Below are 25819 nucleotides of genomic sequence, written 5' to 3' on the forward strand. Positions count from 1 at the left end.
CCATTTTAGTGCTGTACCCTCAAAACGTAAGGAAGATGAGATGCCCTTCAAAACCTCAAAAGATATTAGTCATTACTGCTTGGTGGAAGGGATTGGGGTTTAGTATAGGATGATCGCGGTCTCCCTTTGCCTGGAATATTTTGCCTTCAAATAGCAATATTTGTTTTAGTAGTGATGATGCAAGGAAACTAGCTTATACAATATTAGTCAAAAGGGGAAAAAATGAAAATAAACTATCAAATCATTGATTTACCTCTAATAATTTTTACAATCCTCCTTAAATTTATTCAAATTGCCCATTTTCAAAACACCCATGGAAACTAGCCCTTTGAAACAAATACTTTCTGGCAGCTAATTTTGCGATATCTATCCCACAACAAACTTTTCCATTTTAAATTTATGTTCCTCAGTGTTTGTCATCTGAGAAATGGATATAGTCTTCAATATTATTTATGAAAATTAGAAAGAGTAAGGGACCAAACACCAATCCTTGGAGGATCTCACTTGTTAGTGGCCCACTCTGAAGACATCACTTATGACAACCCTCTGTCTCCTATCTTTTGGTGAGATCTGATGTTGGATCTTACAAGTAATCCCAGTTTGTTCAGTTTATATGGCAGCCTTTTGTGGACAATATGAAAAGCTTATCCAAAGTCTGGGCATGTCAGTATTATTTCTTGCAACGAACTGTTTATTGATTTCATCATAGTAATTTACTATTCATTATGAAGGACAAAAAAAAAAACAGGATTAAGTAATATACAGTAGAACATTGTTTATCTTGAAGTCAGTTATCCGGAATAATTTGAAAGGGGATCTTTCTTTTTTTTTTTTTTTATATTAACAGTAGTGCAGTAAGTGCTGGTTATAGTGAACATGTTTGCAAATTGAATTCCGATTCTAATAAGCAAAAGATCGAGTTTACTACCCATTTATAACAGAATGTACAAACAAAAAGCCCAGTAAACCGAAAACTGTAAATTGTTTTTATTGTTTTGTGGTTGTGAACCTCTAGAATGTGACCTTCAGAAATGTGCTTTAGAAAAATATCGCAGAGACTACTGGGTTTTCTCAAAACCATGAATGAATTTCAGATTAGTTTACCTCCGGATTCAATAAGAATAATATCACCCCGAAACTGTGCCATTTATTTTATTTTTTAAAATTTTTTACAGTAAAATATGGACAAATTGAAAATGCGTGGTTTTCACATTGCAATAAAAAAACGGAAATTATTAATAGAATTGTAAAAGGTGACAATTTAGAAAATCTCTACAAAGAGTTTAATGTGGGGACTTCAACAATTCACGACATCAAGAAAAATTCCAATGTTATAACAGAATTTGTGTCGATTACGGATAGTGAGGGAGGATCTAGCAGGAAAAATACAATATTGAAACCTGATAATGCTGCTTTAGAGAGTGCACTTTATTTGTGGTTTCTTCAGAAGCAAAATTTAGGTGAACCAGCGTCTGGTCCAATGTTCTGTGAAAAAGCATTAATTTTAATCGAAAATTAATAGGTAATGAAGATTTTAAGGCAAGCACAGATTGGCTGAAAAAGTTGAAACTGAGACACGTATATGTGAACTAGATATTCGAGATGAGAAACTTTCTGCAGATGAATCGGCAGCGGTGTCCTTTGAAAAGTAAGCTTGCTTCAGTTATAGAAAATTACGAGAAAGAAAAAGTTTATAATGTTGATGAGACAGGCTTATTATGGAAAGCATTGCTGAGAAAAGCCCTAGCCACCAAAAGAGAAATTCCTGCACCAGGTTTTAAGATGAGAAAAGAGCAAGTTACAATTGCTATGTGTGAAAATGCTACTGGGACGCACAGATTGCCCGTGCTCATTATTGGTAAGTCGAAAAAACTGAGAGCATTTAAAAATATTTCTAATTTTCCTCTTTTGTAAAATAAATTATAAAAATGCCTGGATGGATGTTTCTGTTTTCCGAGATTGGTTTATAAATTTTTTTATTTAATTAATCTTTAATCTAATCGTTAGGTAAGATTAAATTTATTTAAATTTTACCTTAAGTTTGATTATCTGGAAAATGTGGCTATCTGGAAGAGGTCTGACATCAATTATTCTGGATAACTGATGCTCTACTGTAGTTGGAAGGTGAGAGGAGTACACTGTTTGAAAAGGAAGGACTTCAATTTGCAAGATAGGGAACTTAAGTACAGTATTTCAGAACTTGTTCTTATTCTTAGGAATATTTAATGCATTGGCTGCCTGGGTCATAGTATGTAAATTTTTCTTGTTACCATACATTGTGTGTGTGTGTGTGTGTGTGTGTGTGTGTGTGTGTGTGTGTGTGTGTGTGTGTGTGTGTGTGTGTGTGTTTTCACAATCCAAGAGCAGTGGAGAACCCTTTTTCCTTTATCTGAGATCAGCTATCTACAGAGGGTCCTCAATGTATGTCGTGCTGATATATGTTGTTTTGCAGACACATCGTTGATTAATTAGGGATGGTAAAATCTATATATGTCGTATATATACACACTTATGTCGTTTGAACAGGAACGTATTGTTATTATTAGCTACATGGTGCAAGGAAGCCTGAGGCTTATACTGCACCAGCCAAAAAAAAAAAATTCCTGTGTTACCCTGAGAGAGAGAGAGAGAGAGAGAGAGAGTCAAAAAAGGGAATCACCAAGAAAGAGAAGAATGATGATATCCAGCTCAGGACCCTGGGTGTACCAAGCCCATACTCACCAGACGTGAGCCCCTGTGGTTGTGTGTATATTTCCCTCAAATCTTCTCTTTCTCCTTCTGTATTTAAATTCATAATTACATACTGTATATAAAATGTAAAAATTTTTCCTGTTACAAGGTCATGGGGTAACAGAGTTATGATTATCAAAACATAAGTACAGTAATAAGTATGTATTAAATATGTTAATACAACAAATAAATTTTACAAAACTATATAGCCATTTCTGTATACCAATACTGTAAATCTTAATTTTACAGAATATATAATGAAATAATAATGTAAATAAAAATAAATAGTAAATTCTAGAAAATAAACAATAGAACTTTCTAGAACAATGCACAGTAGGTCTGTGATGTCACATGGCACAGCTTGTGTACCCACAATTTCCAGTTCCACATTGTTTTTGTGAGTGAAAAGAGGCAAAAGAGGCTATGAATATATATTCAAAAATATTTCACTAATCCTCATCACGAGCGGAAAATATTGAAGAAAGTTACCTAGTGCAGTGAAAAGGCAACATAATGTGACTTTAGATGTTAAAATAGAGGTTATTGAGCAAAGTAGAAGTGGTGAAAAAGCTGTTGATATTGCTCGGTGTCTTGACTTACCATCAACAACAGTGCATATAATTATCAAAAATGCAGTGGAGATAATGAGCAAAGAACAGTATAGAGGGGAGATAATGAGCAAAGAACAGAACTGATAACCCAACGTTCTACAATTAAAATTACCAGGCAGAGGAGTAGCATTATGGAAAAAATGGAGAAGTATCTTTCAACATAGCTTGAAAATTTGCATAAGCAGAATACTCCAATAAGTTTTGCTCTTATTTGGGAGAAAGCCCTGAGCCTTTATGATTTTGTTAAAAGTGAATATCCTAGTGAAAGGGATTTTCACTTTTAACTTTTTAAAAGCCTTGCATTACAAGGCAAATCTTCTGTGACTGGTTTGTAAAAAGTCTTGTTCCTGAACTAAAACTTTATTGCCAACATTAAAATTTGTCATTTAAGATTCTTCTGTTGTTGGATAAAGCCCCAGCCCATGACATTGACTTTGAAGCTTTGTGTCCAAACATCAAAGTTGTGTTTCTGCTACCATGAACTACTTCACTCATTCAGCCCATAGTAAATTTTAAAGCTTTCTATTTAAGAAGAACATTTAGAAAGCTAATCCATGAGACTGATGGTGAAGGCAAATCAACTGTTCAGGAGTTTTGGAAGAGCTTTAACATCAGGGATGCAGTGTACATTTGGTGAGGCATGGAATGAAGTGACAGTTAGGTGTATGAACAGTGTTTGGAAGAACATTTATCCTGAAGCTGTGCATGACTTCACTGGTTTTGAAACTTCTGAAGAAGTTCTTGGGGAGCTGGTGTCTTTGGAAAGGCAAGTTTTTGATAATATCTAGGAAGAGGATGTTAAAGAGCTGCTTGAGTCACACTCACAACCCTTAACTAATGAAGAATTGGCAGGTATTTGATGAAGAGACCATGGAAGACGAAGACAGGCCCAACAGAAGAAAACAGCTTAACAACAAAGAATCTTAGGCATGTTTTTAACCTTGCTGATGAATTAACAGGCATTCTGCAGAGTTGTGATCACCTGCTTGATCATTTTGCTAAGGTAACATGACATAAATGATAGTTTGTCTTGCTACTGTGAGATTTATGATGCAAAGATTTATGGTGGCAAGCAGATGAAGTTAGACTCCTGCAAGAAAAAAGTCAATGAATCTCAACCTCAAAGCTAGTCACAGAAGCAGCAGGAACTTCAGCTACAGAACTGCAGCTTCAAGAGCAATGAAGAAGAAGGCCGCCATAGCCTAGTGGTCAGGTGCACGGGTGCATAAGTACACGTGCCTTGAGTGACCGGGGTTCAAGCCCGTGACTGCTGAATACTGTGCTGTTTCTTATATTCTCTCTCTTGTGAACTCCTCTGACCGTTTGGTCATCCCGGAGTATAAACAGAAAATTTATTTTAATTGTAATAGGAAGAATAATAAAAAAATATATTTTTATGTTTTATTAATAATTTTATATGTATATTCTAACTATTATTTAGCAGTTACAATAAATTATACTGTATTGCAGTTTAGTGTACAATAAAATGAGTATTTTCTATTCATATGCCTATACACTTCCATATAAATTCAAATTTTTTAGTTGGTCTAGAACATATCTCCCACACAATACATTAGTTCAATGGGAAATCGATGACTGATATACGTCGTTTCATTATAAGGCGTGCTTTTTAGGAACATAAATACAATGCACATTGAGGACCCCCTGTATATATGCTTAAAAAGAGAGTTACACATGTTTAAAAGAGACTTAAAGAATTGGAAAACAGGCCTTGAGCTTTGGGTTACATATCATACAATTCTCTAGCAATGACTGACTAACTGAGTTAAAATAAATTTATTGAAATAAATGAATAATATATACATAAAATACTAAAACAAAGATAAAATATAAAATAAAATAAAAGCGTTAAAATACAATATGATAAAAGCATTAAAATACAATATGATAAAATTGTTAAAATACAATATGATAAAAGCGTTAAAATACACAGTAGCTTTCGAGATGAAGTGCCTCTTCATCAGTTTAGTTGATGAATGGTGCACTCCAGTATATATTGTTGGTTACAATAGCAAAAGTCAGCTGAGCATTGTCAGGTGTCGGTAGAACAGAATTATGCACACGTGATGAGTGCCAGCGCTCATCACACTGCAAAATAGTACATTCCATAATGGGGGTGCAAGTGCACTCCCCTAGTGCAATTCATGGTACTATTACTGCTAGCTATGTGCAGTGTCTCAAGCCATGAGCGCTGGTGGTAATCAAGTGAATGGTCAATGATTTCAATGTCAGGGATCAAGATTGTGCTGCTCAACCCAATAATGCTCGGCAACCACAGAGCGTTTAACATTAGTGGTTTGAAAACCCGATCTTTCATCTTCTACTGGACTCACCTATATTATATAACACTCCCCACAATCTGGACATGTAATACGGTATACAGAACCACTCTGTAGGAGAGGAGGAACAGGGATACCCCATTGGGAGACAGAATGTGGTATCCTTGTTCTAGCTCTCTACAGAGCGGTTCCATATACCGCATTACGTGTCCAGATTGTGGGGAGTGTTATATAATATTGTGGGGAGTGTTGTGTCCAGATTGTGGGGAGTGTTATATCATGTTCAATGACTCTGTTTTGCCAAATACAGGGCAGCACAGCTATGGGTGCCCCTGTTAGTCCTATCGTGGCCAATATCGTCATGGAAGAACTTGAGGGTCAGATTTTCTTGAACTTGCGTGTTCCTATAACTCTCTGGTGTCATTATGTTGACGATATCTTTGCTATTGTCCCTCGGGGATCAGAAACTCAACTGCTGTAATATCTCAATTCCCTCTCACTGTCATTCAGTTTACGATCGGAGGTTGATAATACTCTTCCTTTTTTGGATGTTTTAGCCCAACATGTGGGTTCACGTTTTGTAACTTCCGTTTTTAGGAAGCTATTGTGTGCAGGCTGATTTACCAATTATGGATCTGTGCCCTGCTATGCAAATGACCAGGGGTCATTTGCATAGCACTGCTCGCACTTTATTCCCCCGCCCTTGGATACACTCTAGTTCGATTGGTGGCAGGCAATTGGAGATTTCCAAAATTAGGGTGGAGCTTTCAAATTGCAGTTATCCACCTCAGGTTCTAGATGGATGTGAGCTTCAGGCTCACGAATTTGTTGCCCCATCTAACCCTTCTTGTGTCAATGAATTTATCTCTACTGCCTACATCCCCTATTATCCGGGCATATAAGAGCGTCTTGTTAGGATTTTGCGCCTCCATCATATATGATGTGTGCAACTTCTGGGGAGGAAATTATCTATTATTTCTGAGGTGAAAACATCTGTTCTTCCTCTCCTATGGAGTGGTTCCATATACTGCATTACTTGTCCAGATTGTGGCAGGGGTGTTATGTAGGTGAGTCCAGCAGAAGATTGAAAGATCAGGTTTCTGAACATGAGGTGGCTCTTTGAACTGCTAATGTTGAATGCTCAGCGGTTGCCGAACATTATTGGGTTGAGCAGCACAATCTTGATCCCAATGGGATATTTAAATCGTTTGTTCATGCGATTACTGCCAGTGCTCATGGCTTTGAGGCACTGCACATATCTAACAGTAATAGTACCATGTATTGCACTAGGGGAGTGCACTTGCATCCCATTATGGAATGTACTATTTTTTTGCAGTGTGATGAGTGCTGGTGATCATCACGTGTACATAATTCTGTTCTATTGACACCAGACTCATGATACATGCTTGTGCTCAGCTGACTTTTGCTATTGTAACCAACAATATATACTGGAGTGCACCATTCACCAACTAAGCTGATGGAGAGGCACTTCATCTTGAAAGCTACTGTGTATTTTAATGCTTTTATCATATTGTATTTTAATGCTTTTACCTTATTGTATTTTAATGCTTTTTTTTTATCTCTGTTTTAGTATTTTATGTACCGTATTTCCCCCATGTATAAGACGCACCTTTTTTCGAAAAATTTGGGGTATAAAAACTGGGTGCGTCTTATACAGTGGTTGTAGATTTTTTTTACTTCCATTTCCCGCTTTTTCACGCTTATTGTCTTTGCCCTCATTTTGCACTTGTTACCGGTATATTAGGTTACGTTTTGCCACGTTCTGCCCAGAAATGGCTCAGAAAAGATTTTCGTACAGTGCTGAATTCAAGTTAAAAGTGATCCAGTTTGCAAAAGTGAATGAAAATCGTGCTGCTGAAAGTAAGTTTGGTCCTCCTCCAACTGAGAAAACAATCCGAGACTGGCTATGGCAAGAAGAAACCCTACTGAAAACGCCACGGCAGAAGAAGGCCATGAGAGGCAAGTCAGCAAAATGGCCTGATTTAGAGAGGGAATTGAAGATATGGATTGAAGAGCAAAGGGCAATTGGAATTCCTGTGTCCACAAAGATAGTTCAGCATGAGGCAAGAAGAACTGCTGATGAAAAAGAAGTTACTGATTTCAAAGGAGGACATAATTGTGCTTCAGGTTCATGAAACGGAATGGACTAAGCATGCGTACACGCACCAGACTTGTCCAAAAGATGCCTAAAAGCTATGAGCAGAAGGTCCTTGAATTTCATCGTTTTGTCATTCAATGTCGGAAGACACATCAGTTTGAGTTGGGGCAGATTGCAAATATGGACAAAGTCCCCCTTCAATTTGATGTCCCAAGTAACAGAACTGTTGATAAGAAGGGGGTGAAAACAAGTGGACATAAAAAGAGCCATTATACAGTTGTTCTAGCTTGTTGTGCCGACGGAACCAAGCTGCCCCCTATGCTGATTTTCAAACGCAAAACAATGCCAAAAGAAGACATTCCTCCAGGAGTGATTGTCCACGTTCATGACAAGGGTTGGATGGATCAGGATTGGATGAAGATCTGGTTTGGGAAAGTTTGGAGCAGGAGACTAGGTGGGCTCTTACACAAACCTGCCCTATTGGTGCTTGATCAGTTAAGGGCACACATAACAAAAAACGCAAAGAAGATTGCTGCAGAGCAAAAAACAAAACTTGCCGTTCATACCTGGAGGCTTGACATCCCAGCTCCAACCACTTGATGTCAGCATTAACAAACCCTTCAAAGCTGCCATGAGAGACAAATGGAACCAATGGATGAAGTCTTCTGGGGACAATTTGACACCAGCAGGAAGAGTGAAGAAACCAACTGTAGGAGAAGTTTGTACCTGGGTGAAATGATTCTGGGATAATATCAAGATTGAGATCATTGTCAAGTCATTTAAGAAATGTGGCATTTCAAATGCCATAGATGGAACTGAGGACGAAGCAATATATGAAGACAGTGATTCGTCATCAGACACAGATGAGGACAAACTAATGGATGGGAGTTTTGACAGTGAGTTGTATGAATTTTATGATGAATAAAACTTGAGTTCAATAACTTTATGTAATACATTTTTTTTGGGCCCCAAAATTAAGGTGCGTCTTATACATGGGGAAATACGGATATTATTTATTTATTTCAATAAATTTATTTTAACTCAGTTAGTTGGTCATCGTTAGAAAATTGTATGAGACTTAAGAATTCCTCCAGTCTCTACTGAGATTTGAACCAAGACTCTCCAAATCAGTGGCAAAACTACTATGCTCTCGTGGTGGACTGTATTCAAGCTGTATATTGAGATATTCAACAATAAATTTCTGAATTTCTTTAAATCATCCTTTTTATGATTGGATTTTTTGATGGAACCAATGGTAGGCAAAAAAATCTAGTTTCAGGATAAATGTTCATGAAAAGGAGCTCAATGTGAAAATAAGTTATATCAATTTATATATGAATATATATATATATATATATTTTTTTTTTTTGTTTTAGAAAGAAAGTTAAATATGAAGCTTATTAAATAATTATAGAAAGTCTATAATTATCTAATAAGCTTATTTATTTATTAAGCTTATTTATTAAACTTATATGGAGCTTATTTATTTTTTTTTTGATTGTTATAAGTGTAAAACTTCTAACAAAATAATGCTTTAATTTTTTAGGATGATATTACAATGAAATTAGAGTGATGGTGCTCACTAGTAATAATTCCACATAGTCATATTTGGCTTTCATTATGTGAATTGGCTGTGGCAGTAGGATAGAATTACCTTTTTTTTATTATTGATAAAAGAAAGGGGAAAAACAACAAGTTATGGCTCGAATACTGACGGAATACAGGAATGGTCGTAGGTATCATACACCTCCAGCAACACCCACAGGAAACCGGAAACATATTCAGAGTGGAACAGATGGCGACTCCAGAACTAGACTCAGTTTTAGCCCTTCAGGTTTGTTGCATAATTTCATGCTACCACTGCCATTTAGAAGAAGAACCAAATCAAAGGTAAGAAATATGTTTAATTAAACTTTATGGTGAAATATAATTTCTTATTAAAATTCACTTTGGAACTTTCACTTTCTGTAACAATTAATCTGCAAAAGCAAATTAAACTGCACTCTTTTGAGACGAGATATATCAATTGCCATAACAAAACTGTTATAATTGAAAAACATTGTAAGATAAAGTATATATTTTTTCTAACGATCCTTATCATTAAAAAAATATTTGTATTAGTATACCACAGGTATGCAGAAAATCATAGTGATTGGGTATTTTTTTGGTCCTTTTCAACAGAGTTCTTGAATTTTTTATAGTGAAACCAAAAAAAAAAAAAAAAAAACTTAAGGTTGAGGTGTCTCTTCGCATGGAGTATTTTGTCTTCAAATATTGGTATTGTTTTTAGTCGTGATGATGCAAGGAAGCAAGCTTCCTTGCGTCACCATCAAGCAAAATACATCATCAGCAAAAAAATAAATAAATAAAATAAAAACACTACCCAGATCATAGGTTCATCCCCTGTAATAATTTATGTTATCCTCCTTAAATTAATTCTAACTACCCATTTCCACAATGCTTGATGGAAATCATTTTGTTGAAACAGTCAATTACTCTCTGGCTAAAAGCAAATTTTCACATCTCCTCCTACAACCACCTTTTTCAGTTTAAATTTATGTCTCCTTAATCCCCCCCCCCCAGGGGCTCACATCTGGTGAGTATGTGCTTGGCACACCCAGGGTTCTGAGCTGGATATCATCATTCTTCTTTTTCTTGGTGATTCACTTTGACTTTTGACTCTCTCTCTCTCTCTCTCTCTCTCAGGGTAACTCAGGATTTTTTTTTTTTTTCCCGGCTGGTGCAGCAGAAGCCTCAGACTTCCTTACACCCTGTAGCTAATAATAATAATAATGTTTGTCATCTGATTAAGAAAGATGTTATCAACATTTAGTTTAATCAATCCATTCCAAGCCCTGAAAATTCCAGTCAGTCTCCTTGCAGGTGTGCCTAGTTTCCAGATGCTGGAATTTTGGAGAACTGAACATTTCCTTAGTAAGACTACCCTTTTTGTGTTTCTGACTAATTTTGTTGTTCGTCTCTGCAACTGTTCCAATAGGTCCACATCCTTCCTAAAATGAGGCCTCAAGACCTATGTGCGGTACTCAAGATTCAGTCTAACCACTGCCTTATGCAATGCATAATCACTTCCTGTCCCTGCTGACAGAATTCCTGTTTATCATTGACAGAACCCCATAAGCTGTCCTAGCAGCCTGTCTGTAGTTCAGAACTTTATATTGGACTGTACAATTAATCCTAGGCCTTTTTTTGTTCTCCACTACCTTGAGTGTTGTACCACCAAATTGGTACCATACCCAAGGTAGTGGAGAATGAAACTCAATTTGTTATTCTGGAATTACTGCTGACCATATCCATTACTTTGAATTTATCAATGTTAAATCTGAATTTCCACTTCCTAGCCTATTTGTCTAAATTTCTAGGTCTGGTTGCAGTAGTATAGCTTGATTCCATTTATTAACTATCCTACCAACCTTTGTATCATCTGCAAACTTAGACATTAAACTTGATGCATCTTTATCAATATTGTTAACAAATTCTAAAAACAGTAAGGAGCCCAGCACTAAACTCTGAGTGATTCCACTAATAACATTGATACAAGAAGAAAGTGCTCACTTATAAGCACCCTCTGTCTTTTGCTACTCAACCCCAAATGCACACTGGTTCAATTTATATGGCAGTCTTTCATATGATATGATGTCAAAAGCTGTACCAAGTATATGATGACAAAATCATTTTTTCATCCATATCCTTTATGATAACATCATAGTAGCTAATCAGATCGATCAGACAAGATCTCTCCTTAACAGATTCATGTTGTGATTGCCATATAACTGCATCCTTGTCAAGGTGATTATGCATTACTTCTTGTAAAAAAAGCTTCGCGAATTATCTTGTAGTTGGTCTATTAACTCGATTAACTCAGACTTGTAACTTGCAGAATTTGCTGTATATGAATCAGCGCTGTGCGTAAATCTGCAGTAGTGACACAGACTTTGTAGTGTACATTGTATTTAGTACTTTGTTACGTGTTTTTATTTTACAAAAAAAAAAAGAACCTAAAACATGGATAAGAAGAGACCACTGACCGAAGAAGAGCTTGAGCTCTATGCTAATATGAGTGACTCGGAATTTGAAGTTTTTTGATGAGCTGTACTGTTCTAGTTCTGACGGTGACAATTATAAACCTTCTGATGATTCAAGTGAGGAAAGCGAAGATGAAGCCAGCTCCCAGCCTGAAGATAATCCTAATTCACCGCAGGAAAGTATGTCAAATAATGACAATAATTTGTGAAATGAAATAGCACAAGATCCTCCAGAATTTATTTTTGAAGAGAATCTTGGTTTGAAAACGGACACAACAGAATTTAGTGTACAAAAATTGGTAAACCTATATTTTTTGGAAGAGTTTCTTACATTATTAGTCGAACAAACTAATTTATACGCTTTGTAAGAAATTGAAAAATGTGGACAATCACGGAAATCTAACAGGTTGTCAAAATGGAAGGACACTGACATCTCAGAAATGAGTGTTTCTCGGACTTTAGTTACAAATGGGTCATTGTTCTTTTCCTTCAATAGAGCATTACTGGAGTACGAGTGCATTCTACAATGTTATGTTTTGGCAATCATTTATGAATTGAAATAGATTCCAGTTGATATTACAATATTTTCTTTTTGCAGATAATTGATTACAATCTGCTGACAGACTATACAAAGTAAGACCGATGTTGAATCATTTCAATAATGTTATGCGCAATAATTATGTACTGAATAAAAACATCTGTATTGATGAGTCGTTGATGTCGTGGCATGGTAGACTGAATTTCCACCAGTACATAAAAAATATAAAGCACAAATACAGAATCAAACTTTACTAACTGTGTGTCTGACAGCCTTGTTATGAAAATAAAAATTTGCTCCAGTAAATCAGAAGAAACTGAACAAAACATAGGTCATACTGTTGAAGTTGTGCTATACTTGATTGAGGACTACTTAAACAAGGGATGTGTATTGTATATGGACAATTTTTATAATTTTGTTGCTCTGATGAAATTGTTGTCTGCTTGAAAAACTTATGTGGAACATTATACACTAACAGAAAAGAAAATCCAAAAGATTTGGTGATGCAAAAATTGAAAAGGGGAAGGGCCATTTCATTGCCATGCAATGGCTATGAAATGGCCCTGTTGTAGTATGTAAGCGGAGGGATAAAAGAGAAGTTCTCACTATTTCTAACATACACATTGTTGAAACGGTCAAGGTATGCAACTGGAATGGAAAAATTTCGATAAAACCAAACATAATTCGTGATTACAATAACGGATTGTCCTGCTTAGATCAATTGGATTAAATGCTCTCGCATTATTCAGCACTAAGAAAAACTACCAGATGGCCAAAAAAAATTGCATTACATATTATAGAAATATATATACATAATGCATACATCCTTTTCTGTCAAGTTGCGGGTTCCACCATAAAATGTTGAAATTCAGAGAAACATTAATTGAATCTTTGATTGGAGAAAAATTCTAAAAAACGTTCCAAAGAAGATTAGGTCTGAATGTGAAATTCATTATTTAGAGGCTATACTACCAACTGAAAAAAAACCATGCCCGACTAAGCTGTGTCGAGTATGTACAAGAAATAAAAAATGCCGTGAAACATGCTATTATTGTCCAGTGTGCCAAGAGAAGCCAGCTCTTTGTGTAGAAGAATGTTTCAAGAAATATCACAAATAAACAATATTATTTTTGTGAGTTTTAGTAACTTTATGTAGTTGTGAGTTTTAGTTTCTTTATGTAGTTGTGAATAAAATATTTTTTTTTTTTGTGAATAAATTTTCTGTTTTCTGATGCTGTGGTTGATTTTTCATTCTTATCCAAGAAGCCCACTATCCATCAGTTGCACATATTTGCTACGAATATGCTCATAGCTGTGAGCATATTCCTGAAAGGAAAGTTGTACCAGTCCAAGTTAACTCATATGCGGTGTCCTGGGCCAGATTGCCAAATACGAGTTAACTTGTATTAGCAGTTAATGTGTTAATGTAAAGCACATGCCATAGCAAAGCACAACTAAAAAAAAGTGAATTAGGAAGAATTTAGTAAAATTTAAAGAATTAAATATAAGAAATAAGGGCCAAAATGAGATAAGCAATGGTGGGGGGGGGAGGAAGACTATATAAAAAATGCAGGCATGTGGTTCAATGTGAACGACGAATCTGCATTTTTTTTTAATATGGCGCATTGTCTTGGAAGATCCTGTTTCTGTCCAGGAAAAAAATGCAACATGGCAGGGAACACATGGTCTCTTAAGAGGTGCCAGTAGACCTCATCAGTGAAACATTGTTCAGGGGCCCTAGTTCTTACCAGCAAAACATGCCCCATATTAAGCAACCGCAGCCATTCACTTGGATAGTGGGCATCGTGCATGATGAGTCCATGGACTTGTGTTGCTTGCACCACACACGAATCCATCCATTGGCATATTGCAGTATTTGGACTCATCTGAGCAGCATACTAGTTTCCAGTCCTCCAGTGTCCAACCAGTGTGTTGTTGATGCCACAGTATTCACCATCAATGATGATCAGTGGTGAGGAAAGGATGTCTCTTGGGTTGTCTGCTGTGGAACCTGATATGCTTTAGTGTGAGGAACATTGTCATTTGGGATATTGTTCTTGTATTCCTTTGTGTTGTTATTGCAATGTCAACCGTGGCGCAGTGACCTGCCATTGAGCCCATTTGATGTGCTGCACTTTTTGCTCACCATGAACATCCGGCTTGCATAATCCCTACAGGCCTGACGTAGCCCAGTGGTCAGGAGCGAGAGTGCATAGCACGCATTCCTTGAGTGGACCGGGGTTCAAGCCCGTGACTACTAAATACGATAAATATTTGTATTGACGATTTATTGTAAACTCTACTGACTTGGTTGTCGTGCCGGAGTATAAACAGAAAAAAAAAAAAAGCATAATCCCTACAACTAAAGATGAACTTTTAGAGGAGATTTTCTCTAGGAATCTTGAAGACATCCTCAAGAAAGAAGAGGTCCTTCAAGAAATGAAGTTCCAGTTTTCAACCAATACTAGGACAAAGTCTTATTTAAACTGGATAGTGGAAATTTCTCCAAGAATTGGGAATGTTTTTAAAGTCCAAAATAGTCTACATGGGTTGGTTGTCACATTGCTTTAAAGGCTTTGTGCCTGTTATAAAATTTTTCATTGTCTGAGATACGGGCATGCCTCTGCCCATTGTTCCTACAAGGCACTGGCTTGTGGATGCTGTGCTGTGCTGAAACTGGCCACCTGTTTAAAGAGTGCCCCAACAAAGAAAAGCCAGCACAATGTGTAAACTGTAAGAGGATTAATAGGGCCCATGACCACTCAGTAAGGGATACCTCGTGCACAGTGTATAAATGAGCAGTGAATAACCAATGCAGCCGGATCACTTATGGATAGGAGACCAAATTCTGCTGCTTCTAAGTTGTTAATTGCGCAAATAAATGCAATAAATGTAAATAAATAATCTAAGTTGTTAATCGCACAATTATCTATTGCAATTGCCAACCAGCTGACTAAACTTATGGAAGAGCTGCAGCTGGATGTGTGTGATATTACTCCAAGAACGTACTGCAGCAGAGGAAAGGTCTCAGGCTATCCACTGGCACTTAGTCATCCAGTCCCCTGGACCTGCCTGCATGATGGCCATTGTTATTAGAAACCCAGACCTGGTGTTACTAAGATCTCCTCCATTTGTAACTCACACTCTACCTGTGCCACAATTGAGAATGACGCTGATTGCTACTCCTTATTTATCTTATATTTTCAGTTTAGTGACAGAATAGAGCCCTACATTGCACACTGCCACAGTGCCATGGATCTTCTTGGAAGAGGTCAGTGGCGGACTGGGTCTAAAAATATTTGTTGCCAGGAGACAAAGGGGGCCCACCCACAACTATAAGGTTATCATTTAATTTTTGCTTAATTATATTTTTAAGCTTTTAACATATTGTCTAATGTTTAAGGTGGCTCACTTGCCATCGGGCATTAGCATTAGTAGAGGCATATGATGCAAGAAAGCAAGCTTATGCAGCATCAGCCAAAAAAAAAAAAAAAACCCACTCCCATTTCACCCCTCTGTTCGTTCGAAATACCTGTCCAGCTGAGCCTTAAATTTATTTAGGCTATCAACTTCCACAACAAGGGATGGAAGTCTGTTCCACCAACCAACTACCCGCTGGCTAAAGGCAAATTTCCGCACATCTATCCTACATCTGTCTTTCCTCAATTTGAATTTATGCCCTCTCAGGTGATTATTCTGGGCAAGAGGAAGAATCCCATCGGCATTAAGCATGCTCAAACCATTCAAGGCTTTATACACCTCTATCAGATGACCAACCAACCACAAATTTTATCTTAAACCTAACTAAAAACTTACAGTTTTACTCAGATGATTTCCTGTTGATTTCCATTGGGGCCCACAACTGAAAGTTGTGGGCCCCAATGCACCTCATTGGCTACATTGGCATACTTATGCCACTGCTCCTCAATCAACAAAGATACTGACACCCGAATAATCTGGGGAAAAAAAAAGCAGCAGCTAAGCAGGAAATATCATATCACCTATTATTAACTGGAATGGGAAGGAGATCTCCTCTCCTGGGGAGATTGCAAATGCCTTAGGAACTGTGTTCTGTGAATTGTCTGCCTCAAGAGCATATCAACTGTCTTTTCAAAAAATTAAAGGCAAGAAAAGGAAACTGAACTTCAAAGCTACATATCCTTTATCCTATAACCAACCACTCACAATATCTGAACTGATAGAATCTATATATACCTCAAGAAATAGCACGCACTCCTATCCTACTGGAATTTACTATATAATGCTTCAATGTCTCAATCAGAAATCGCTATCGATTGTAAAATTTTACAATCGGATATTCTCAGAACATATATTCCCCACTTCCTGGCAACATTCTTATATAATAGCTATACCGAAACCTGGAAAAGATCATTTGATTCCTCACAATTATAGACCAATTTCTCTAACCAGCTGATTGAGTAAGACTTTTAAAAAAATGGTTCACCATCGACTCACCTAGTATCATGAATCCTGAAACATAATCAGTAACAATCAGTTTGGTGTTCAAAAGAATAGATCTTCCCTAGACCTCATGAGGTTTTATCTCAAACATACATACAAGAAGGATTACCACAAGGCTTTGTTCTTAGTGCCACTCTGTTTTCAATACGAATAAACAATATCACAAACCGCATTCCAAACACCGTTGACTCATATCTCTATGCAGATGATCTTACCATATCCTGCCATTCCCAGAATTTGAACTATTTTGAGAGGCATCTATAAATAACATTGAATTATGGATGGCACAAAATGGACACAAACTGTCAAGCTACAAATCTACAGCCATACATTTCTGCACAAAGCACAGAATACATCCTGAACCTGAGTTGCACTATAAGGCCCTAATTAGATCTCTGCTAGACTTCTGAGCACCTGTTTATGACTCAGCTAGGGAGAGCACCTTAGCCTGTCTTGCACCCATCGAACACTCTTCTCTTAGGATAGCCCTGGGTGTATACAGAACATCACAAGTTCAAAGTCTGTATGTTGAGGCTCACTAACTTCCACTTAGCATCGGAAGAAAGATGTTGCTGATTAAAAGCCTGCCTATCATCCTGTTTGGCCACTACTGCAAGATCGCCAGTGGAAAACCCACAAATAAACCCAGAACAGTTTGGCCTACTGGTATCAGACTACAGAATCTAACATAAAGCTGGAACATTCAGCTTGATAATATCCTCAGAGAATCAAAGATCCTGATCTACTTTGAGTTGAATACTTTGAGCAATTGGGTAAAGGTTCTATAGTAAATATTAACATCCAACAACTATGTTTTGCTCATACACAAAAGTAACCCCCGTTTTCCAAGATCCATACTGATGGTTCAAAGTTTGACAGTCAAGTGGGTGCAGCTGCTGTCTTCTCTAACACAACTATTTCCATTTCACATCCAGCTGAATACAGCAGTTATATTGTTCAGCTTCATGCCTTTAAGCTTGCTCTGAAAAACATCTCACTCCTGTCAATAAATAAAAGCATAATATATACTGATTCACAGAGTGCTATTTTAGCTTTGAAAGGCACTTCCTCACCTGATAATCCTTTATTAAAATTTATAAGACATAAGCTGATGCATCTTCATGAGCATGAGGAAACTGTTATCTTCTCTTCGATCCCTGGCCACAGTGGTATTCCAGGAAATGAATGTGCAGATGATGCTGCAAAGCATTTTTCCAACATAGCTTCAACAAATGATCTAGTCCCATATCCTGTATATAGACACAATATACAGAGAACATGCATGGAACAATGAGCACTTCTCTGGAAAATGCAAACAAATAACAAGCTATTTCAAATAAAACCTGAACCACAATTATGGACTTCTAGCCTTCGTAAAAATAGAAAAGAGGAAGTAATCTTAGTCAGAACCCGAATAGGTCATACTCACCTCACACATCTCTATCTGTTTACAGGCAATGATCCTCCTCCTCAGTGGGCACACTGCTTGCAACCACTTACAGTAAAACATATACTCCTTGAATGTAGCTTGTTCAACAATGTCTGACGAACCTTTTTTAGTTTCATTTCAGATCTACAACAACCTCTGTCTCTCAGTAGCATCATAGGTAAAGAAGCAAATCTCTCTGAATTCTTTCTCTATTTAAAACAAATTCAAATGTATGACTGTTTCTAATTACTGCACAAGCAGTTCTTATATGTAAAGTCAATTGATTTGGGAGGTGCAATATGGCCTAAGTTGCCCTTGCACCAGAAAACACAACAACGACTATCGCGAATAAGACAGCCACTTCATGGCTGAATCCAAACCTGCAGACTCCTTTTCTCCTCACAGGACATAGAGCCTTTAACAGTAAATTGCAGGATCTAGGAATCCAGGGAAGATGCACTATGTTCTTGTGGGGATGAGGAAACTTGGCACCACATCATGAACATTTGTTCAATCTATCTTGACCTTAGACTGAACCTACTGCAAGTGCTGGGTATCATGACATTACAACCTGAACATCAGCTTATCGCATCCAAAGAAGCCTTCCAAGCCTTGACCTCCTATGCTAAAGCTATCTTCCTACACTGCACCTTTCAATGACAAAGACTGCATCCATCCACCTTGAACACAACTACTTTGGATGCTTAATGCCTGCTTTCACTACCCCGGGTGCAGTATTCCATCTGAAGCCCATGCTTCTCTCTTACCACAAGTGCTCGTGGTTTCACCACTGTCTCTTGGCTTTGCTTCTTTTTTCTGGTTTGGCCCACCCAGATTTGTCTCCTGTGTCTGACACCTCTCTCTCTCAGCCGGTGCTCTTCTGCATGCACCTCTGCTGTCCTGGCCTTTGTGCTGATGGTATACTGCCCTCCGTAGGTTCCTCTGTTTCACTCTGGTCCCTTGGGCCCTTTCCGTATGGGTGTTCAATGATTGCCCTGCAAACATTATGGCTTTCTCTGCCTGCCATCTTCTTACTTTTCTTGGCACCCTATCCCATCCTTCTTCAGGGCTCTCACTTATTTAGTTTCACTCTCGGCACTCGCCACATGTAGACATGTTTTTGTAATGGGTGGCTCCTAGAACATCTGTTCAACTCCATCTCATATCTCTGAAGAATAGTACCACTGTAAAAGGGCCAGATATGAGAGTAGTGTAGGTTTGTGTGAGTAGTGTGCATGTTCTGTTGTTGTGTGCTGGTCACTTGTGTGCTGGTTACCCAGAAGCATCAGTCATCTGGAGAGATGATTCTGGGTACTTGTCCACACCACGGGAAGGTGGGCCAGTCCCTGTAAAGCTCGTGGCATCTCAAATCAAGACTCTGACTCACCTGATGTTTCCAAAAGGTAGGCCAGATTCCTCTGGGGAGCCCATTCCAGAGGGGAGAAAAATCCTGTGGTTTTAAAAAAAGATAGGGACACTTCAGAGGGGGGGGAAAAACTTTCCAAATAGCTGCCATGCTCTCATTGGCAACCAGTGGAGTTCTGTACATCATTCTTCTGCATTTTAAGGCCCTCATTGCAAAGTTGTACAATGCTAAGAAATTGTCAGGTTTCTGTAATAAGAGCTCCAGGTGTTCATCAGAAATTCGAGTGCAGGTGACCAAGTTTAGACTGAGTTCATCCTAGAGGGCACACTCAAAGTGGATGTGCCACCAAGTTTTCCTGTAACAACAGGTGCAGAGGTCAGTAGGATACAAGTCCAGTTGATGCAATTTTCCATTCATCGATCCATGACCTGTGATCAAGAATGAGGTTTCTAGAGCTAGGTTGAACCATGTGTGCACAGATTTGGAGGCAGGATAGTTAATGTCCAGGAGGAATCTTCTTGTGACTGCTCCAAGAGTGGAAGTGGCCCATAGGGTTTGCCAGATGTTTAGGAGCTCATCATAGCATCTTGACTTCTCGGCTTTGGGAACGGCATTGGGGCTGAGCTCAATGCCATGGAACTTTGTAGGGATGTTTTTCTTTATACTGAATGTCAGCCCCCAAAAGGTGACATATAGGTCACGTGGTAAGGTACTGGCAATGACTTGGATGGCCAGGGTTGAAACAGTTCTGTAAACCTTGCAGATTGCCAGCAGCATTGATTGCTGGATGGAGCCCAACTTGTTGCACATCTTGACCAGGTTTACCTGATGGAACCAGGTGCCAGATGCATAGCTCACAATATGCATAGCCCCATTCATTCCTAGTTATTCGGATTATTGCACTTGAGAACTTTTGAGCTTTTCACTAAGATAGATTAGATGTAGAAAATTTAGTTTATGGTCAATGATTATGCCAAGTACTTTAGTTTGTGTAGCAATCAGTAGTTGCACACCAGATCTGGACCTGCAGTGGCTGCCTGAGATCTAATTTGTTCTTGAAGAGCATCATCTTTGTCTTCACTGGGTTAATTCTGAGTTTGTTGAGTGCAGCCCATGTTGCTAAATCTGTAAATACGTGGTTTGCATTTTCCCCCATAGCTTTACTTACGAAAATGACCTGATACAACAGTTGTATGGTCATCCGCAAAGGCAATCACTTTTGTGTTCCTGAAATTGCGTAAAAGCAGCTCTGCAATACTATATTCCATATAAGGGGCCCCAAGACTGAACCCTGAGGTCCCCCTCAGTTGGTGCTTCTGGAGATTTGATGATACTTAGATCTGAAGATTATTTCCCTCTCTGAGAAATAGCTCCAAAAGAGGCTGTAAAGCTGCTGGGAGCAAGAGGCTGAATGCAGGCATGCCTGAACACTATCCCACCAGACTGTGTCGAAGGCTCCCCTTGAAGTTGACAAAAACAGCAAGTTCAAACTTCGCCTCGGAATTCTCAATATGCAATAACAGGTTGAAGAGGGCCTCCTAACAAGATCTCTCAGGGACGAAACAAACTTCTATCTCCCTGCCAGTACAGTTTCATGTACTGGTAGGGAGACAGAAGTCCCTGAGTGTGGAGCAGTAACACAACTTGGTGAGCCATGAGGTGTTTGAGGACCTTACCCAGATTCGCAGGCAGTGCAATTGGACAGTATGAGTGGATCAGTAAGTGCCTTGTGAGGTTTCTTTATTAATTGAAGTAGGGCTAACTTCCAGATTTTTGGAAAGTAGCCTTCCTCCAGGCATTTATTAAATAGGAGAAGATACACTGATGGCCTAAGTTGGTGCACGTGGAAAATAAAGATGTAGCATTAGCATTAGTAGAGCCATATGATGCAAGAAAGCAAGCTTATGCCACATCAGCCCAAAAAAAAAAAAAAAAAACCACTCCCATTTCATCCCTCCGTTCATCCGAAATACCTGTCCATCTGAGCCTTAAATTTATTTAGGCTATCAACTTCCACAACAAGGGATGGAAGTCTGTTCCACCAACCAACTACCCGCTGGCTAAAGGCAAATTTCCGCACATCTATCCTACATCTGTCTTTCCTCAATTTGAATATATGCCCTATCAGATGATTATTCTGGGCAAGAGGAAGAATCCCATCGTCATTGAATATACTCAAACCATTCAAGGCTTTATACACCTCTATCAGATCACTTCGCCAGTGCCTAGTCTCCAAACACTGTAATTTGCAAAACTTAATCCTTTCTTCGAAAGAGCAACCCTTTGTTCCATTCACTAATCTTGTTGCCCTTCTCTGTACTCGTTCCAGCAGCTCTACATCCTTCTTGAAATGAGGCCTCCAGACCAGTATACAGTACTCAAGGTGTGGCCTGACCTTTGCCTTATACAAGGGAATAATCACCTCCTTATCCCTGCTAGAAAAATTCCTGTATATCATTGACAAGACACCATGAGCTACTCTTGCAGCCCGTCTGCACTGCTCAGAAAACTTTATATCTGCCTGCACAATTACCCCAGGTCCTTTTCATTCTCCACCACTGTCAGTGTAGTACCACAGAGTTGATAGGTTACCCTGGGGTTACTGTTGCCCATATGTAGTACTTTACATTTGTCAATGTTAAATTTCATTTGTCACCTCTCAGCCCATCTGCTCAACCTTTCCAGATCCTGTTGCAGGAGCATACTGTCAGTAGGGTCCTTAACAACCCTGCCAACCTTTGTATCATCTCCAAACTTGGACATTAAGCTTGATATACCATTATCAATATCATTTATAAATACAGAAAACAACAATGTACCTAACACTGAACCCTGAGGGACTCCACTAATAACATTAGTCCATGATGAGCAGTGTCCATTGATTACCACTCTCTGTCTTCTCCCTCTCAACCATCCCTTTATCCATAGCAGCAATTTGCCTCCCAATCCCACACTGCTCCAATTTGTGCAGCAGTCTTCCATGTGTAACAGTATCAAAGCCTTTCTAAGATCCAAGTATATAATATCAAAGTTATTCCCTGCATCCAGTTCTTTTGTGATTGCATCATAGTATCCAATCGAATTGGTCAGGCAAGACTTTCCCTTAACAAAACCATGCTGTGTCCGAGCTATAACTGAACTCTTGTCTAGATGATCCTGCAGTGCTTCTTTAACCGGTGCCTCCATTAATTTTCCTGGAACAGAAGTTAAACTCACAGGTCCATAATTACTTGTGTCAGCCTTTAATCCTCCTTTGTGATTTGGGGTCATATTTGCACATCTCCAGTCTATAGGTACCTCCCCCTGAATCCAAAGTAGCTCTCATAATTATGGCTAAGGGTTTGCTTACTTCTTTTGCTGTCTCCTTTAATGTAACTGGATAGATCCCATCTACCCCGGCTGCCTTTTTTATGTTTATCCTCAACAATTTCTCCTCCACTTTCCTCTCAGTTATTACAAAATCATCTAGCTTACTGCCAGAGTTGAATACACCTCTGGCATTCCCCTCGCTGAATAACTCCTCATGTGTGAATGTCGATTTAAAATATTCATTTAGTTGGTTAGCTACCTGAGCAGGATCATCAACAGTTGAACCATCGATATCAAGTGGACCAATCTGATTCATCCCCTTCCTTCTAGAGTTTACATAAGTAAAGAACTCTTTGCTGTTTTTCTTTGCATCCTTTGCCAAGGATTTCTCATAATCTGCCTTTGCCTGCCTAACCTCCTTTGTGACTTGGTTACAGACCAGCTTATATCTATCATAGGCTTCTGTGTCACATGTTAATTTATATGTATCCCATGCATTTTTCTTCTCTGCCATGTGTCTCATTAGTTCATCTGACATCCATTTAGGCCTAAACCTTGAACAATATTTCTTAGTTGGTACGTAAAGCCTAGTAGCTTCCAAGACAAGTTCCCTGAATGCTTCCCATTTTGTTTTTGCTGTTGGTAACATCATCAGTTGGTTCCACCGTATAGAATTTAAATACTGTCTCAGACCATCGTAGTCACCTTTACGAAAGCAATAACCCTTCCCCTTATGGTAGTTACCTCTTTGAGTAAATCCCACTTCAGCACACTGTGATCACTGCCACCTAGTGGTTCCTTTATCTGCAGATTCTTAACGCATGAAGAATCACTACTGATAATCAAATCAAGAATATTACTCCCTCTAGTTGCCTCCCAAACATGCTGATGTAGAAAACAGTCATCTAAAAAAATCCACAAAAGCCTTGCTAGTGTGTGAGTGACCAACCCACAAATTCCAGTCAATATCTGGGAAATTAAAATCCCCCATTATAAGACTCTCTGATTTACTGGCCCACTCTATTTCCCTGTACAGTATCTTATTATACTCATCAGAGTAATTAGGCCTATAGCACACTCCTACTCTCAATTTTGATCTCCCAATGCTTATGTCACACCAAACTGACTCGACACTGCACTATCCAGCGATGTCGACTGGCTTCACTTCCTTGGATCTTATGTGTTTCTTAACTAATAGCATTACCTCTCCTCCCTTCCTATCCTATCTATCCTTTCTGTAGACATTGTACTCCCCAAATTCCAGTTCTGCATTCTTTATATCCGTGTGACATCACGTCTCTAATATCACAACAATATCCGCCTTTGATGCTTTGAGCAATACCTAAAATTCATCAAATTTATTTACCAAACTCCTAGCATTAGTGTACATGCAAGTATACATGCACTTGTTTCTATTCTTAGCTACCCTAACATAACCCATGTGTTTACTTGTACCGCAATGACTACCAGCAGTCTCTGAAACATCCTGCATCTTGTTTTCCAGGCTTCTGCTCATTCCAATAGAAGCAGTGCAAGAATCACTTTCACTTCTGCCAGTGGCTACTGTTAATCTATTAGTTCTTGTATCCCCCCCAAAGCTAGCAGTTTTCCGACCCACCTAACACTGCCTCGATAGCATCAACAAATATTCTTGCACCCTTTCTATTTAAGTGTATCCCATCCCTGTAGAAACAATCTCTCCTGTTAACAAGTACAGACCAGGCTGAAAAAAATTTTACCCCTTGAACCTTGCACAATCTTTCCAATTCTGAATTGATCGACAAGGCTCTCATCATATACTCCCTCCTCTCGTGTCTGGGCAGAAATGCAGACACTTTCAAATTCAACCCTAATTCACGGCTTTTTTTCGACAGTGACCTGTACTTGTTAAGTAATTCTGCCGGTCTCCTACTCTTAATATCATTAGTGCCAACGTGTACAACTATATTACCTTTTGTGCCCTTAAAAGATGATATCCGCTCTACAAAGTCATCAACCTTTGCCCCTGGCAGACATACCCTGTTCCTGTTCCACCTATCCTTTTTACAAAGCATGTTCCCCGTTTCCCTGACAATAGAGTCACCAACAACTACTAGTTCCTGTGGGACCAGCACATTCTGCCCTGGGGGATTACTGCTGTGTTGCGCAATGACCAAGTGCAAGCTCTGGCGTTGATGTGGGCAGCTGAGAAATAAAAGAAGAGAAGCTGAAAACTACATAGTGAAGAATGGAACGAATTATATTAGGAATCAGACTGCTAGATAAGAAGAGAAACACATGGATTAGGCAGCAAACACAAATAAAGGACATTCTTATCAAAACTAAAGAATTGAAATGGACTTAGGCAGGACACATAGCTCGAAGACATGATGAAAGATGGACTAAGAAAATAATAGAATATGGTACCCAAGAGGAGCTAAAAGAAAACCTGAAAGACAACAACTGAGATGGACAGAAGAAATTCACAAGTTCGTGAGTAGTAAATGGATGGCCATTGCACAAAACAGAAGGAACTGGAAAGTTGCTGTAGAAGCCTTCATCCTGCAGTGGATTGAAAATGGATGATGATGATGAGAATGGATTATAGCAAAACTTAATGTTAAACTTAGAGTATAATGAAATGAAACTGTACCGAGAGGAGAGCGAGAGGAAGACCACCGAAAAGATAGATGGATGGATAGATGAGAGAAGAGGACTTAAAGACCACGAGAATAAGAAGTCAGAGAAGTTTCTTCTTCTGGGAGGGCTTAGAGGTGGGATATCGTCGAGAACGCTAAGACCCACCCTGGGTTATAACGCCAAAAGAAATCGCTTGCCTATTTCCAACCGTAATGTGAGATATGCCAACATAAAATTATCACTGTTCTCATTATAGATAATAATAAGACTAAT

At 38.5% G+C, this 25819-nt stretch overlaps 1 protein-coding gene across 1 annotated transcript in view; it reads left to right on the forward strand.

The window, feature by feature from the left end:
* Nucleotides 1-25819, forward strand: part of LOC150080769 (ras association domain-containing protein 1-like) — a 298031-nt gene that overhangs the window by 33065 nt on the left and 239147 nt on the right. Inside the window, exon 2 of the mRNA XM_090380815.1 lies at nt 9307-9650. Within this exon, the coding sequence (XP_090236941.1) occupies nt 9459-9650 (192 nt within the window). The 5' untranslated portion in view covers nt 9307-9458. The remainder of the gene's footprint in view (nt 1-9306; nt 9651-25819) is intronic.

The sequence above is a fragment of the Mastigoproctus giganteus genome, chromosome 9 (assembly GCF_048544385.1).
Source record: "Mastigoproctus giganteus isolate SK-2022 chromosome 9, ASM4854438v1, whole genome shotgun sequence".
NCBI lineage: Eukaryota > Metazoa > Arthropoda > Arachnida > Uropygi > Thelyphonidae > Mastigoproctus > Mastigoproctus giganteus.